Source organism: Hesperophylax consimilis, chromosome 9 (genome assembly GCF_061612785.1).
Source record: "Hesperophylax consimilis isolate HC1 chromosome 9, BYU_Hcon_1.0, whole genome shotgun sequence".
NCBI lineage: Eukaryota > Metazoa > Arthropoda > Insecta > Trichoptera > Limnephilidae > Hesperophylax > Hesperophylax consimilis.
The window spans coordinates 1,923,323-1,940,803 of NC_142844.1; the positions used below are offsets into that span (position 1 = coordinate 1,923,323).

Here is a 17,481-nt window from a genome sequence, read left to right on the forward strand (position 1 = left end):
CAGACATTTTAGAAAATGGAAGAAAACTGGACTAGTAAGAGAACGTGAAATGTTTTGTTGTCTTAGAGCTAAAGTTAAACGCAGTATGCAATTGGCCCATACAAATTACATTAATATCATTGAAAAAAACATCAAATCTGATCCCAAGTCGTTCTGGAAATATGTCTCATCCAAAAGAAGTGATGGTGGGTTTGTCGACCATGTCACTTGGAATGGACAATCACACTCGGGAATTGATATTCCCGAAGCATTTGCGGACTATTTTAAATCGGTTTACAGTCAGCAAGTTACGGATTTTAGTTCATTTAAACCGGGGACTTATACATCATCAGCAGCGCAGAATGTTGATATTCCTAACATCACAAAATCTGATATGTTAGCTGCAGTTAAAAAACTCAAAGCGAAAACGTCATTTGGACCTGATTTTATTCCGTCATTTTTATTAAAGGGTTGTATAGAGCCTTTATTAATACCCCTACTTTACATTTTTAATTTTTCACTTAGCACGGGAACATTTCCTAATTTATGGAAGATCTCTAAAGTTACACCACTGTATAAAGATGGGGATAAATATTTGGTCTCTAACTACAGACCAGTAGCGATCCTCTCCTCTCCGGCAAAATTGTTCGAACTAATAATTCATAAATATATCTACGCCCAAGTAGAACCTTATTTAATAGACGAACAACATGGTTTTAGATCTGGCAGATCGACTGTGTCAAATCTGATGGTCTTTACGGAATATGTATCTCAAGCTCTTGACGGTAACAACCAAGTTGACGTCTCATACAACGACTTCGCAAAGGCTTTTGATACCGTAGACCCGCTGATACTCTTAAATAAATTAGACCGTTTTGGATTCTCGGTAAAAATTTTAAATTTATTTGTAAACTATTTATCAAGTAGACAGCAATACGTAACGTATGGTATTTCTAACTCGTCGTACTTTCCCACAAACTCTGGGGTTCCTCAAGGGTCTAATCTTGGTCCTTTACTTTTTTCCCTTTTTATTAATGACATTCATCATGCTATAAAGTTTGCGAAATTTTTGTTATTTGCAGATGACTTGAAGCTATTTTTAAGAATCCGGACCTTAGAAAACTGCGCACAGCTCCAGAGAGACATAAATGCTATCGTGGTATGGAGTGAAATTAACAAATTAGGTTTTAATTTTAAGAAATGCGCCATAATGTGCTATACTAGAGCAAACACTGTGATTTATTACAACTATAGGATGTCCCAATGTTCTCTTAAACATATTTCTGAACCGAAAGATTTGGGAATAACCTTTGACCCACACTTAACATTTCACGTTCATATTGAAACGATATGCAGCAGGGCTTTGAGAATGCTTGGATTTGTGCTATGTAACTCCAGGCATTTCTGCAGCTCTGCCGTGGTTCGCTTGCTATATTTTAGCCTAGTACGTAGTATTTTGGAAAGTGGCTCAATAATATGGGGACCAGGGGATGCAACGTACACTTCTATGGTAGAGAAAGTACAAAAGAAGTTTCTACGTTATCTTTATCTTAGAGACTTCGGGTACTATCCCTATTTATACCCATCAGCCTTCCTTTCCGGAATGCTAGGTATCGATAGTCTTGTCAACAGGCGGAAAGCTGCGTTGCTGATGATGGCCTATAACTTGTTGAACGGTCACATCAACAATCCAGAAATTTTGAATAAAATTTTATTTTACGTCCCTGATAACTTCGCAAGAGCGCGTAGACACAAACCATTCATTCTTCCGAGATGTAGGACTAACTTACCATCAGCAATGCCTCTCGGAAGAATGATAGGCCTTCTTAACTCACTAGCCTCTGACATCGACATTTTCCACCTGCGCATCACTAAATTTAAATTGCTAATTAGGCAATTATGATTGTATAATGTATCTTTGTTAATGGATATTTTTATTCTGTAAATATACATGTAAAATATAAATAAATAAATAAATAAAAATGAGTATTACTAATTTATTAGGACACTCTTCGAATTATCAGTAATTCGGTTAAAAACGGGATTGAATGCCGTTTCCTGATAAACTTTGAGTAAATTCATAATGTATCGGAACACTTTTTCATGCTTCTGCATTTGCTTTGATAATGTATAGTGACGAAATGCGAAAATATTAGATGTTTATGATCGTGTCTTTCGACATTCGTATTTTATTAAAAGGAAATTTATCTATTTATTCGTTAAGAGCCTGCAATCCAGTTTTTAACTGGATCACTAATAATTAGAAGAGATTCTTAATAAATTAGCAATACTCATTTTTCTCTGTGTGTAAAAATTCTTTATTATAATTGGTCCTACCTAGTCACAAACATCCCATATTTGGAATATTTGCCTTCTGGCCAGTTTGTACGCACAGGGCGGTCAAAGACATATAAACACGGTCAAAAGAGTACAGGTTTGAGGTAACTCAAAAAAACTTATCTCTTCCACTTGCCTAACAAAGTTTCCCATCGAGTATGAAGTAAGTTGTACCCTTATACCTTACCAGACCGAAAGTTGTTTTGTTGGTCCGCTGACCGAGGCTGCGGGAGTGAGTATACTTATACGTACATCCCTAGTCCCTGCCAGCTAAAATGAAAGGGGGTTAAACTTAAAATACAATACATTTACTTCTTGGGATTTATCGAACAGAATATTTTATTAACCCTGATAAAAACAAATCAACCGTTTTTGAGATATGAGTTGTTTGCACGATTTCCGAAATACTATTTTGAAAAGGTTCTTTCGCAGTCTTTAATTTGGTCAGTTAATAGTAATATCAGAGTAATAATCTAACCCCCTTACTTATAAACGCGGTATGAAGCGCGTAAGACCGGAAAAGTGATATCCTTGACATTAGCATGGCGCAGGCGAGTTAAAACCAGCGATAAATCGTACTAATAGCGGGATTAACTATAAAAACGCTAAACCGGCCTTTATTTACTTGCGAATATCTGTAGGTAAATCTAAGTAAAGTGGTTAGAGATATAAACATAAGTTAAAAACCCTCTTTTTGATTATAATAATTTTTGTTATAATAAATTAGTATCCAAATTTTAATACATATCTACTTACCGATTCAAATGTTTTCAATGCTAACATAACATCTATTACATAATGTATTGACAAATTAAGAAAAATACATTAATTTATGATTTGAGTAGTTGCAAACCTAGTATTACGTATGATATGTATGTTTTGTAGGCGACCCCGGAGCGGACCCCGCCAGCCAAGCGTAACAATTTTTGCTTTTTACATCCCTCCCCCTTCGTATAATATATATAATAGATTCCCTATTAGGTTGAAGGGCCATTTTTCATACGGCCGACATTTGCAAACTCGACACCGGATAATATAAGACGGAGGTGTTGCGGCGAGGGCACGTGAAGGTACGTTAGCATTAGAATTCCACCATAAATCTTCGTTCTCGATTTTCTTTATAATATTTGCTTTTTTAAAGTTATTTATCAAAATGTTTCGACAGTAAGACTATTACTGATACTACTAATTAAGACAGTATTTTGTAGCAAGAGATAAGTTCAAATTCTTGATAGCTGAAAATTCTAAATTATTGTTCATGCACCGCCATACTTATATATAGAATGTTCTGTAGAAAAGTTATAAAGAGACCTGTTTTCGGACTTTTGGGCCTGGATTTAGTGTGTTGACGTGTGAAATTCGCAAACGGCCAAGACTTCATGCGAATGAATGCAACATTTATACGCTTTTCGTAACGTTTCTGTAATGTTTTACGAGTATATTCCATATTGTTAAAAATACGTTGGTGGTGACAAAAAATGAAGGTGAGATATTTTGAATATATCTACGATTATAACATTGTTTAAGAAATTTTTATGTTTCACTAAAAGTTTTTTCTGTAACGCCATGTAATACGGCAAGGTTGTTACATATTATTATTAGTAGAATTTGTTATATATTTCTATAGCCAACGTTTTGGACAGCATTACAGTGTCCATCATCAGGGCAGATGTTTAAAAACGTTGGCTTAAGTCGGAGGTAGCACCTCACCCCAAAAATAAATCTTTATAATACTTTTGTCCGAGATTATTAGTTAATGAAATCTACATAATTTTTTGTGTGTAATAATAAATATCTTGAATGTTTTAAGTGTTCACTTTTCACGGTAATCGCAAAGTAGATATTATTGCAAGATTATTTGAGAAGTGCTATCTTCCTGGATTGAAATCCACTAATAGCAGTTCCTTAATGAAATAGAGATCAGTTAACATTTAATCGAAAGAAACTGCATTTACTATTTCAAGTGAAGAAGTACGATTCAAGAATAAAAGATTCAATTTAGATGAAGAATATAATATAATATGCAATAAAAACCATAATTTATAAGTATAAAATATCAGATCAATTTGGATTTTTCACTTTTCTTTCTTTTGTGGAATAATGTGATAAAATATCTAGGTTCACAAATAATTATCTTTAATTTAAGGAATTACGTAAAATTTATTTCAGTTAAATTTAATTATAAACTTAATTATGTGTGTAAGTATATGATTAGAATAAATCATGAAAAACAAATCACTCGGTACCAAACACTGATTTATCTGATAATTCGTAATTACTATAATACTCGTATGAGGTTAAGAGTATTTTTTTTTCTAAAATAGGTACTTAATCAATGCGAAGTTTAATATCTATTTACTTAATTTTGATTACTCTCCTTACGTTATATAATTTTGTTAATTTTTAAATTTAATTTATTAAATATTAATTTTTTTTACATGTGCTCGAGGTACTGTTTATTTTGACGCAGCGTTTTACTTGCCTAGTTTTAGTCAGATAACAGATAAAAACACCAAGAAACAATCGTTAATGGAAAAACAACCCTTTTTCCCATTATTTCTGGCTTTCACTTATGGAGAAATGAAAGGTGAATTTAAATATTATTTTTATTTAAATAGGCATATTTTAAAATTATAATGAAAATCGGAGTCGAGTTCAGACTTAGAAGAGATGAGATGTTAAATGGAGGAAATTTTAGATATGGCTTGATAGAAGAGAGGATATTTGTTTAGAGAGGGACAGCCAGAAAATATGTTATCTAAAGTTCCCACTTCTAGACCATAGAATGTACAATCTGGGGAGTCAAGGACGTGAATTTACAAAACAACCTTAAATAGATAATTTTTACGCACGGAGTAACATGATTAAAATATCTGTATTGTAGGTAATCCTGTTAAAAACGGTACTGTAGGCCGCTTTCTGATAAACTTTTAGTAAATTCTTAATAATATCGGAACACGTGTTAATGTACCTGCGTTGTATTAATAAAATATAATGACGAAATGCGAAAATGTTAGAATTTTTATATACACGTGTTCCGACATCGTGATAAATATTTTACTAAAAGCTCATCACGATACTTATCAATCCATTTATTAATGGTCCAAATCCCGTTATTAACCGGATTACAAATAGTTTGAAGAGATTCTTAATACATTAGCAATTTTTTTTCAGTAAGTTTTCTCCGTGTGTGAGTGCCACGGAGGTGTGTGAGTGCCGCAACAATTCCCAACCTAACCCCAATTAAATCCCAACTTGTGCTAGTGAGTCTATGACATCCTTAATTGCGATTTGTTGTGAGGCTGAAAAAATTAACAAAGAGAAGAAGACGAGGAAGAGGAATGCGAAAAGCAAGTACCTGGATATTCAGATCTAGTCACCAAATACGGCTTAAGCCAATTCAAGCAACGTTTCAATTCTGAACTGTCATCTTGCACACAAAAAAATGATTTTATAACAAAAATCGGTAAATGGTAAAAGATGAAAGTGTAGTCAAACTTTGGTAAAGATTCGTTGAAGTATACCAAAATACATTAACCTCTCAAAAAAGTATTTGAAAGTTTTACTTAAAAGTTAAAATGAGAGAAATTTGTAAAGCGCAAAGCAAAAATTTAAGTATTTGCACACATTCAATGCGCTGGTTTAGGAAAAGATGGCAGTACTATAAATTATTCCAAATGTGTATTAAAACGAAGAAAATGGAAAGGGAAAAGTCTCCACCTTCTTTAATGTTGGGGTCCGCATGAAAATACATAAAAGCCATGTATCAAAAACATTTATAAACTTCCGGGCAATAAAATACCGAAGTCTCGCGCTGGCTTTTGTTTAGGATTTAAGGTCACTCAGCAGCAACTACAAGTTTGCTCGGTGTACTGTGATTTATGAAGGGCCAGTTAATTTGTAGGGCTATCTCCGTCACATCAGCGGAAGAACAAACCTCTTTCTTAGGGAAAATGTTTTATGGGGTGACGGTTAATACGACAAACTGCTTGGATTACTTCTGCCAATCACTGCTGTCTACTTTCTTCACAATGTAAATGTCATTTCTATTATTTTGCAGAGTCTTTTTGGAAGGATGCCAGTCAATTTATAAAATGAATCAAATTATACATCGGAGTGAATACAAACATAAATTCGTATTCAAATAACAAATTTTAAGTGTTTAGGTTAAAACCACATATTCATAAATACCACAATTTTATTAAATACAAGGTAAAAAGTAAAGTGAATAGAAATCAAAGAAATAATTGTGGCATTAATATAATCAACTACAGATCACTCCGTTTTCCTGCAGGGGTAGGCCGAGAGGACGGACCGCCAAAGAACGCGATCTTGATTCCTTGCCTCATTCACATCCATACATCGTTTCGTAGATATCTTCTATTATTCAGTCATGGCTCGACTAAAGTATTTAGTTTATTTGTTTCTACCATTTCAATTTGCGTCATGTATTTTTCTTATACTCTTTACTTTGTTTATTTGCTCTACATGACCAAAGCATCTGAGAGAACCTTCTTAATCTTACTCATTACGCTTACATCAGCCTAGCATTCTCCACATTTCTCACACAAATATATTATTTGGTTTTGGAACACGTACGCCACGAAGATCTCATTTGTCCAGCATTCAGTCTTAAAAAATTATAAAATTTTACGATTAAATAAATAATAAATTACGAATCCATCAATTAAATGTAAATTGCAGATTTATCTAGGATATTAATGGGTTTTTGGCGGCTATCGTTTCGTAATATGGCAAAAGAAGGGAGGACTAGAGTGTAGAACATCTTAATTAATGCAGTATATAGTACTTCTTCTTCTCGGTTGGTCTCTTGAGTCTGGCGTCGTTAATTCGTTAGTGCTGTTTTTTGTGAAACCAGACATCCAGCAACCCAATTTATTATCATCTTCCTCTGGTCACTTCAGTGTGTCTGTAAACATCCCCCTACGCGGGTATACTCCCTACCTGTATGAATAATTACCTCACTTAGTATGAAGGTACTCCATATTGAGGTCAAGTATGATAAAGTCAGATAAGTATAATATTTCACTGGAACCGGCTAAATACTCCTCAAACATCCCTGTCTCAGATTAGCGGACAAGTACCTCGGGTTTAGGGTTGTTTTGCATAAAGCCTTGCCTTAAGGGTAAGTGTGTAATCGACCAGATTGTTAATAAGTCGTTACCGGTAAATTAGGTAAGTTTGATGCACCATTTTATGGGGAGCGTAACGGGTTAGTTCAGCCGATTTTACGATCAAAGTTTCAGCTTTACTTAAAATGCCCAAGGATGAAATTTCGAATAACGCTAAATTATGAAAGTAATGAAATTTAGCGAAACTTTATAAATAAGTAACATCGTTAATTTACATGTTGTTGGTTAGACGTTGAAGAAAATTAAATTATGATATTGTTGTTAATATTTGAAATACCTAATTAAATACATAAATCCAAATAAAGCACAGACTTCCTATTTCTCAACTTTCTAACTTTTATGAGTTATAAGGGCATGATCAACGCTTCTGAAATATAATAGAAATCGCCTTCTGGCGCTATAATTCTGTTGACTTGGGGAGATAATATGCTAGATTATTTATTTAATTATCTATATTTTCCCGAAATCGGTCATGCACCAATTTATTACTGGGAAGATCACAAATTTGAGGGCATTTAAGTTTATTCAAGAGTTATTGGGGTAGCTTTACTATTTTGTGACACATATGAATAGATAGTTGCTGAACGGTCAGGAAGTGACATTAGAAATGTCGATGGTCAATGCAGAACCGTAAAGCAGTTGAGTCGCTCTGTTGATTGGCGCGTTCTGATAGGCAGAAGTCCTCGCTTTCGGAGTATAAAAAATTGCATGGGATCTCCCACGAGTATACTTGTCAGGCACATTAACCTCTTTCAATGTTGGTGTTATATGGCTTAGACTTAGTTTAGAGGGCTGCTAAGTAATAAGAGCTTTATTTGTAGCTTACAAACCCAATTTCTTAGATAATGGAAATAAATATACATTCGACTATCCGAAAATATGATTTAAGATTTTCACGGCCAAAAGTATTTTTGTTATTTGTTTTTGGGGTATTATGCCGTGTTACGCTAACTCATTCTTTAGCCAACGTTTCGGACAGCATTGCAGTGTCCATCATCAGGGCAGATGTGTTATTTGTTATTCTAAATAACACATCTTCCCTGATGATGGACACTGCAATGCTGTCCGAAACATTGGCTAAAGAAGGAGTTAGCGCAACACGGCATAATACCCCAAAAATAAATAACAAAAATTCGACTATCCGATTCACGATCCGATTACGAAAAATCAGTAAAGTTAACTAATTAAACAGCAGGGGTAGACAGAGAAAAATAAATCTGTCTTGGCACACACTACTTGCCTCATTCAAATTCATACATGGTCTCATACATTACTCCTCTATTATTCTGGCTCTTGACATGGCCCAACTCCAGTAACTGTTTCACTTGATGGTGGCATATCTTCCTCGGGCGTCCCCGAGTTCTTCTACCATTCGCATTTGCGTCATATTTTCAGCAAATTTTGAATATGTGCTAAAGAAGGTATCTAAAAAAGTCAATTTTCTTAGAAGATTAAGAAATAAACTAAATGGAAACACTACAGAGCTGATTTATAAAACTATAGTTGCTCCACATTTAGATTATTGCTCTACTATGTTTTATTTGGCCAATGAAGGAAACTTGAACAAGCTAGATATTATACAGAATAGAGCTATGAGATGTATACTAGGAAAAGGAAAATACGCAAGCATAGATCAAATGAGAGAGCAGCTAAATTGGATTTCTATAAAAAAGAGACTATTATTTAATGTGTTAATTTTTGTACATAAAATCATGAACAACCAAATGCCAAAATATTTTAAGGATGAAATTGTTTTTAAAAGAGATGTTCATAATTACGAAACCAGAAATGTAAATAGGATTAGATTGCCACACATGAAAAAAACAAAATCACAGAACTGCCTAATGTACAAAGGACTAAAAATGTATGATGAAATGCCTGAAAGTCTGAAGAATGAAGGAAGAATGAATGTATTTAAAAAGAAATGTTATATTTATTATAAAAATATGTAAAATTACAAAATGAAGTATGATCTTGTTTATATTAGTTTATATTCAAATGTATAAACTAACTCAATAAATAATAAAAAAAAATATATATATATTCTCCATGAAATCCTTTCTTCGTTCATTTGCTCTACATGCCCAAGCCATCTGAGCGTCCCTATCTTAATCTTACTCATAACGTTTTACATCAGACTTGCATTATTTATTTTCATATTATTACCACACATACGCCTAGGGGTTCTAGTTTCTACAGCAATCAGTCTACTTTCATCCTCACTCTGCCAGTTCCATAACTCACTGCCATACTTTAGGGCAGGTACCAGAAGTCCATTGTGGACTGCTAGCTTCGCTTCTTTGGACAGTTTTCTATTAGCGCCAAATGCGTTCAGTCCTCTATTTATGGAGTTACCTGCATTTACCCTTCATTCAATATCTCTATCAGACCTCTCATCTCTCGCAAATATACTTCCCAAATACACAAACACATCCACCTAAATTCTTCATTTACAACTATATTGCACACTGTTTTCGTACTCTTTCAACGCCATCACTTTAGACTTCCGTATAGCTCAGAACTGAAAAAAACCTCTCTATTGGTAAAAGTATTCTACAAGCTAAGTTCACTGCTGAACGTGTAAATAGAGGCTAAGCTGTCGATTAACTGAAGCCCGAGGAAGTTAATTTTTACAAGTGGAATATAAGGCAGAGTAAAATTAAAAAGAGGAAAAAATAAGTATAAGGCAGTAAGCCCTTAATTTTTCATTAAACCTTATTTATATTCTTTCTATGAGATCAGTAGGTTCAACGAAACTTCAAAACAAAATAGCCATTTCTTAATATTTATTTTTTCTATTATTTTGTTTTACGCCCAGCTGGGCTTTTACATGGATTTTAAGAAGAAAATACATCTAGAAAGATATTGAAAATCATATTAAAATAAGTATGATACAACTGAATATGAAACAATATTAGTAAAACATGTAACAGTAACATAACATAATATAAAACCCAGAACAATACTACATATAAGACAAATCGCTAAAACTACATTACCAAGGTTACTATAATGTGTAGGATTCAAAAAATTGCTGGTATAGATTACGCTTGATTATATGAATGGAGTAAATAAATATATCAATAGTACTCCTTAACTTGCTGCCCAGATTATGCACCTTATAGGTTAGTAAGTGTATCTGATAGTTGGTTGTGTATATATTGAGGAAGAATATTACATTTTGTCTTGTGTTCCTAGTCAGCACATTCAGGAATTTAATAGTGATAACGATGGCAGGACTGTCAATTGAATTGTTATTCTGGTCAGATTCTTGATTCTTCTGTCAGACAGTATTATTAGATGCAATTAATTCATCAAACTGACGTAATTAATGAATCCAATTGGAATTTTAAGCTTAAAATTTACTTATCTAAGAAATATGTGATGAACTCTTTTTATATTGTCAGAGTGAAAAAGGACCAAATAGGTGAATTATATCTCACTTTACTTCTGACTAATGAAATATAGAGGGTTCATTCAATCTAAGGACTTTATTAAGTTCTGCAAATGAAGCCAACTTTATTAGGCAGCCTTATTAGTTATATAGTTAGTGTGTGTAATGAATGTCAAGTTTACATCAAATATTACTCCTAAGTCATGAATTTGTGAAGCTGGTGTTAATTTAATATTATTTAATGTATATTCATTTAAGATATTGTTATGAGTTTTGGAAAATCGTATTAATAGACATTACTGAATGTTAAAAAATAAAGCATTTTGTAACTTTTCGTATTTTTTTTTACTCAAATATTTTTTTAAACATAATTTTTAACCTCACAAGGGCAAGCTTGTGTTGTGGTTAATAATTTTAAAAAATAATAAGAATTAAAAATAGCAAAAAGATTATATATTAAGAGAACAATATTGTTACATTACAATTCATTACCGCATAGCATAGTAAACATATAGGGTGACCATCATATTCATTGATATTTTACTGCTAGAAAAATTTAAATAAATTATTATTTTAAAAATGAGAGAAGAAAGAAAGAGAAAAAAAGTACATTATAAAAGGAAAATGATGAAAAAATATACATATACAAAATATTATGCCACAATTTAAAAGGACAAATAATAATAATAATAAAAATAAGAAAAAACACAGATTTAGGAAATGAAATAAAAAGAATTTGGCATTCTTAGACTATAAAAATATTACCATTCGTTATTTCGGCTTCTGGCATTATCTATCAAAAAATTTATATATAAAGATGCAAAAGTCGGTCATTTTGAATACATGTAGGATAACAAAAGATTTTTTAAATATTTGTGTCGAGGAATCAGTAGGATTTATAGGCCCTGTTAGAAGTTCTACCAAGCCGAACCCTCTGATATGAAAATATCTGGAGTCGGTGAATTATTTTCCCATTTGATCTCTGGTGAGTTGACGTGTTTTTCTTGTATTATATAATGCACTTACATAGTGTTGATTGACTAGATGATCATTTGTGGAAAAGTGTGTGGAAGGGTTAAGTTTTTCCTTTGGGGAAGATTTAACCCGGACAACAAAATCAGAAGTTAAAAAAAATGGTTAATAACTCCAGAATGTGGGGAGGTGAGTGCACAAAGATGAAAGAATGTGTTGGAAATCATCGGATAGCATAAATAATTTAACATTCTTTTTTAATGTTCACAAGGAATTTGACGACTGATCTAGAAGGCTATAAAGTAGAAGTGGAGCCTGGTACAAATGTTTCGTCCAAATGAGTATTTAGGGTGAATTGCCATAAAGTTCAGACCTGAGCCAATTCTTGTTGTACGAATTTGCTGAATTCTTTTCGCAGAACTTATATTGTTAAAAAAATCTGCACAGGGTTTGTGTGATAGAAAGTTGTTTTAAAGTATTCTTTTACATATTTTTAAGTCGTCAGCAAATAGCAGGACTTCTACAATATTCAATTGGCCAACGATGTCATTGATGAATAAATAATAAGAAAAATATTGAGCCGAGGTGAGACCTTTGGGGAACCCCACTTGTGGCCATAAATATGTAAGATTGTGAAGACTTAATCCTTATGCTAAGTAACCTATTGCTAAGATAACTAACAATCCAACTGGTTAATTTACCTTTGATGCCTAATAATCGGAGTCTATACATAAGTATGTAATGTCAAAACTTGTCAAAAGCTTTACTAAAATCAGTGTATATCCTGTCCACTTGTTGTTTGAGACTAAGGAATTCAGATAAATAATTGTCATAAATCATTCAATTACTTAAGGTAAAGCCACCTGTGATGAACCCATGTTGGTTAGGAACAATAATGTTGTTGATAGGTTTTACAATGATATCTAGCACTAATTTCTCAGAAAGTTTTAGTAAAGCAGACGTTATACAAATTGGTCTGTAGTTTAACATATCGTTTTTATTGCCTTTGTATGAGTAGGTGTTAAATTACTCTTTTTCCATTGAGCCGGAAAAGACCAAGAAGATAAAGACTTGTTCAATAGTTTATATAAAGGATATATCAGACTACTAACACAAGTTATGAAAATATTGGAGGCGTGCCATCCGATCCAGTAGATTTATTGTTATCTAATTCTTTAATGCCATTTTCTATGGCTTCTATTTTGATGAAACATTTGTCAAGATTTAATGAGTCTTTCACTGAAATATCGGGAACAGTATTGAAAGGAATATCTGTCATAAACACCTTTATGAATAAGTTAGAGATTTTAGTGATTTGTTTTAGGGATAATTCAGATTACACATCTGCCCTGATGATGGACACTGCAATGCTGTCCGAAACGTTAACTAAAGAAGAAGGCAGCGCAACACGGCATAATACCCCAAAAACAAATCACTACAACAACTATACCTTTGATATTGTCGGCACATATTTTAAGTACATGTTATTTGGAAATCCACAATCGTTATTTTGTTGAGATTTAGAAAAACTTATTTTTTTTCATTTTGATGTACTTATTTTTCTATTAGGCTAAAATAATCACTAAAGCATTTTATTGATAATTCCTTTCACTGTTTTCGTAATTTAGTAAAGTAATGTAATCATTAGGGATTCTGGAAAGCTTATATATTATGAGGATATATTTTTGTGATTAATATAAATATTTACATTTTACAAATTAACCGACGATCAATTATTTAGTAAGCAAAGTAAACAAATTTGAAAAAAAAACATCATTATCTGCGGTTTTTAAAAACTTAGGTAAGTGCAACAGATGCTAATTTACCTACACCAAAAGCATTATGCTTTATGTATTCAACATTATAACTTTGCTCCAACAAATAAACATGTTATGTTCATAACTGTAAAACAGATTTATTTCATTAATTTTCTTAAGCTATTAATTGTTAACTATTTTGAGAAACGTTAAAATTTGACTTAGGTGTTGCAGATATTCTTTTACTTACTCCGAAAATTAGATTAAAGCCCAGCATATACTCTCAAATCGAAGTGAGTTTTCTGTGAAAAATCATGAAAACGTCTTACCTCATCAAAAGTACTATTTTTGGTTGCCTGTCTATCAGTTGGAATTGGAATTGATCAAAATTGGAATTGATTGTAATAACACGACAAATCTATAAAGTACCAACCAATTTCATAATATATTTTTTACCAGATTTCATTTGCTTATTTTTTAACAAAATATTATTTAAATATTTGATTGCGTATTTGAAATGTGTTTTTCTTTTGGTTATATTTCTATAGGTTTTTTCTTGACAAGAAAAGTCTCTTTTAATGAATTTTCAAATATGTACGTTTTTAAGCTAACACTCATTTATTAATCCTACAATTATAATATCCCGTGATTTTTCACGGACCTGCCTACATTATCATTATACGTCATAGAGTTCTTAGAAACATAAGTTCAGTAATGTCGCCTACCCGTCTCAATACAGACGGAGCAAAGTGCAGTAGTTGTGGTTGCAGACTTCCTCTTTAGTATGACATCGGCCACTAGCAACTCCGGGAAAGCAAACACCAGCTAGATCCCATCAAGGCCTAGCGGTATCATGTAGTGATCAGAAATAACCTGAACGGTGAAGGATAGTAGGTACATTTATAAAATTATCATTTAAATTGGTAGTGAGTTTCTTTACGGCGGTATCTTTTTATGTAGGCAGGTACAACGCTTCATTTCCATTGGTAGTCATTGTTGTCATGATTACCTGCCTAAAAAAAATTAAAAAAATAGAAAACGTACTAAGCAAACATTGATCAATTGATAAAGGAAAACTTATACAGGAATTTACATTACATAAATCAGGAACATGACACCAAAATTAATACATTTTAAGAATTTTGAATAAAAAATTCTAATCGAATTTGCTAATAAGGTTTGGAAATTATTAAAATTATGAAAAAAATATAACAAAATTTAATGAAAAAAAAGAAAAGAATAATAATTGAATTTTTCCAGCTCACAAAAATAAATGATTTACAATAACAATAACAAGTCATTCCATGGGGATTCGCAAAATTGCATCAGGAAAACCTTAGATTTCGAGATCGTAGAAATTAAATGAAGCTTAGTTTCGTTTTTGTTTCTATAGAGGGTCCTCTCGTGTGTCTTAGACTCCTGCATCAATATGATTCACCTGAGCGAGACTACCTCAAGTGGACGCTCGACCCAACTTATTGGCCACAATTATTATTATTGGAAATATCCAAAGTTTAAAGTTACCTTCGGAGTAGAGTGGCCCTGGATGGGAGCAAGAATGTTGATTGGATGGATGCATGAATAATTCACTTATATCCCAATACAACCATAAAGCATCCCTACTCCAATATCCGCCTCCCGACCACCAACCCCCAACCCCTGCAGCCGCCCTTTCAGGCGGGCAAAATACGAGTCTTAAACCCTAATAAAGTAGTACTCCCCCTCTTTAAGGATGTTCAGAATACCTGCAGATTGCTCTACACAATATGTATCAGTTCAATATGGGAAATGGGAAAATGTTTATTTTATGGCCCGAGTACGGTCAATGTATTTTTCTTTGTTTATTCACGAAGAGATCGCGTAACTCCCAACATAAAACGAACAATGGTCATTTAGGAATGCGAGTGGTACGACTGCCTTCTGCCTACTGCCTACCTGGATATATGACCGCATAAAAATAAGAGTCATGATATAAATACAAAATGTTCATATTTATTTTTCTCATAAGTTATTTTTATCTTTAAGAATTTGTTCTACACCATTTAGTTAATCCCATGCAAACAATGGCCTTTATTCATTGTTCATAATAGGTCTAGATCTCGCGCTTTTCATTATCAAAGCTAATTAAAATAACTTTGTAAATTTGAAAAAGAGTTCCGCAAATTGTACCCTTTAATGGAAAGGACTAACAAAGGAAATGTACAAGTAATGTGGTCTCATTTCGAAAGTTGGTCCAAAGTTCAACCATTCGCTTCAAATAACATCCCCCGCCTGGAGAGAGAAGAGAGAAGAACTCCGCTGGTATTTCCTTGTGCATAAATATACCAAGTTTTAATAAAAAGTTGGACGAATTTATGATGTCTCATTGTCACGCTTCCATACTGTGGCGCGTCGCACCATCCCACCCGGCCTCGGATCGCGGCTAGCTTCTCCCTATGTGTACTGTACGTACTACAGGGTACCCACTGTTGCTACCGTGCATCACACTATAAATGAATGCAAAATCATGTATTTTTGGTTTGAAAATTTCATCGCTTGGAAATAATTAAGATGCTTTAACTAAATACTGCAAGTAGAACAGATATTGGTAATTAAAACCATAAAGAATATTTATAAGCCAAGAAAAAAAAGTGTAACTTTGCTAAGTTCAAAATATTTCTTTTACGCACCCCTCTTCGATGATTTAAAATTTTATTTGAATAATTCGTCTTATTTTACTATTCATTCATTAAAAATAATATATAGTATACTTGCGCCACGTTCCAGAGTAAAATATACTCTCATAATCGTCCTGGTGTAAGACAACCATTCAGAATTGAAGCGTTGCTTGAAATGGCTTTAGCCGTGTTTGGTGACAAGATCCGAATAGCCAAGTACTCTCTCACCTTGATTTTTCTCCTCCCCCTCCCCATAATCTTCAGACTCACAACATAAACCAATTGGGGATACCATAGTCTCACTCTTGTGTGGTTTTCATATTTACATTTTTTTTCATGACTTTACTTGACTTTGTCTTCATTCGTGTAATAATTTTGTTATTCAATGAACACTTTTGTAATTCGATCAGCAAAATACTAGAGTAAAATAAAATTAGAAAATTCCGTTGATAAAAATATCGACACAAGTTAATTTCAACAACACCTCGATGATAATCGTAAAGTTTGGGGTTGAATTCTACTAGAAGATAGGTACTTCCATTGTTATCTGTGCTCAACAGATACCTACCTGCTCGGGTTGTTAAATTATCATGGGTCATCATCAGGGTTTTGAATAAATATTTAAACAATTCAAAAAGGTTTTACGTTCTCAAGGCGATGAGATTGTGTGAAGGTACAATGCGTTAAAAATGTTATTTTTTTTATAACTTTAATAGTAGTTATCATCCGGTTTTCTTAAAGTTTCATACATCTATTTTGTATTGAAAAAATATGAACTAACAAAGAGTGTCCTTTTAACATTTTTATGTTATTTCAATTCATTGTTGTAATATTAATTTCTTATAATTAAATTACAATATGTAAATGAAATCCTCAGCACGGGAGATCCCAGTGAGGATGTCATTATCTCTATATGTTAATAAGAAAAGAAGACAAAGAATAATAATTTTTATTATTATTTATTACTTTATGAGACGGAAAAGAATTTTAGATTAATTAGTAAGAAAACTTAAAAGAAGTCAGTTTTAAAGGTTTTTATTATTGGTTGAGCACGAGAAGAATTTTGATATTATCAATGTTTATAGTTATAATTTAATTAAAAACTACAGCGACTCTCGTCCGTAGATAAAAACTACTTTTTTGACCCAAATTAAAAAGAATCCTTGCTTGAAAATTCAGAATTTTTTTTAGCTTGCTAAGGCTGAAAATTATGACGAAGTATCTAAAAGCAT

General features: G+C 32.7%; 2 protein-coding genes across 4 annotated transcripts in view; one reads left to right on the plus strand and one right to left on the minus strand.

Moving 5' to 3' along the window:
- The window catches only part of LOC149420780 (CUGBP Elav-like family member 2), an 864,914-nt gene that overhangs the window by 485,261 nt on the left and 362,172 nt on the right, over positions 1-17,481 (minus strand). The gene's annotated exons all lie outside the window — the stretch shown is intronic.
- LOC149420782 (uncharacterized) overlaps positions 12,015-17,481 on the plus strand; it is a 132,663-nt gene continuing 127,196 nt past the window's right edge. The window contains exon 1 of the mRNA XM_089635116.1: positions 12,015-12,024. Coding sequence (XP_089491242.1) covers positions 12,015-12,024 — 10 coding nt within the window. The remainder of the gene's footprint in view (positions 12,025-17,481) is intronic.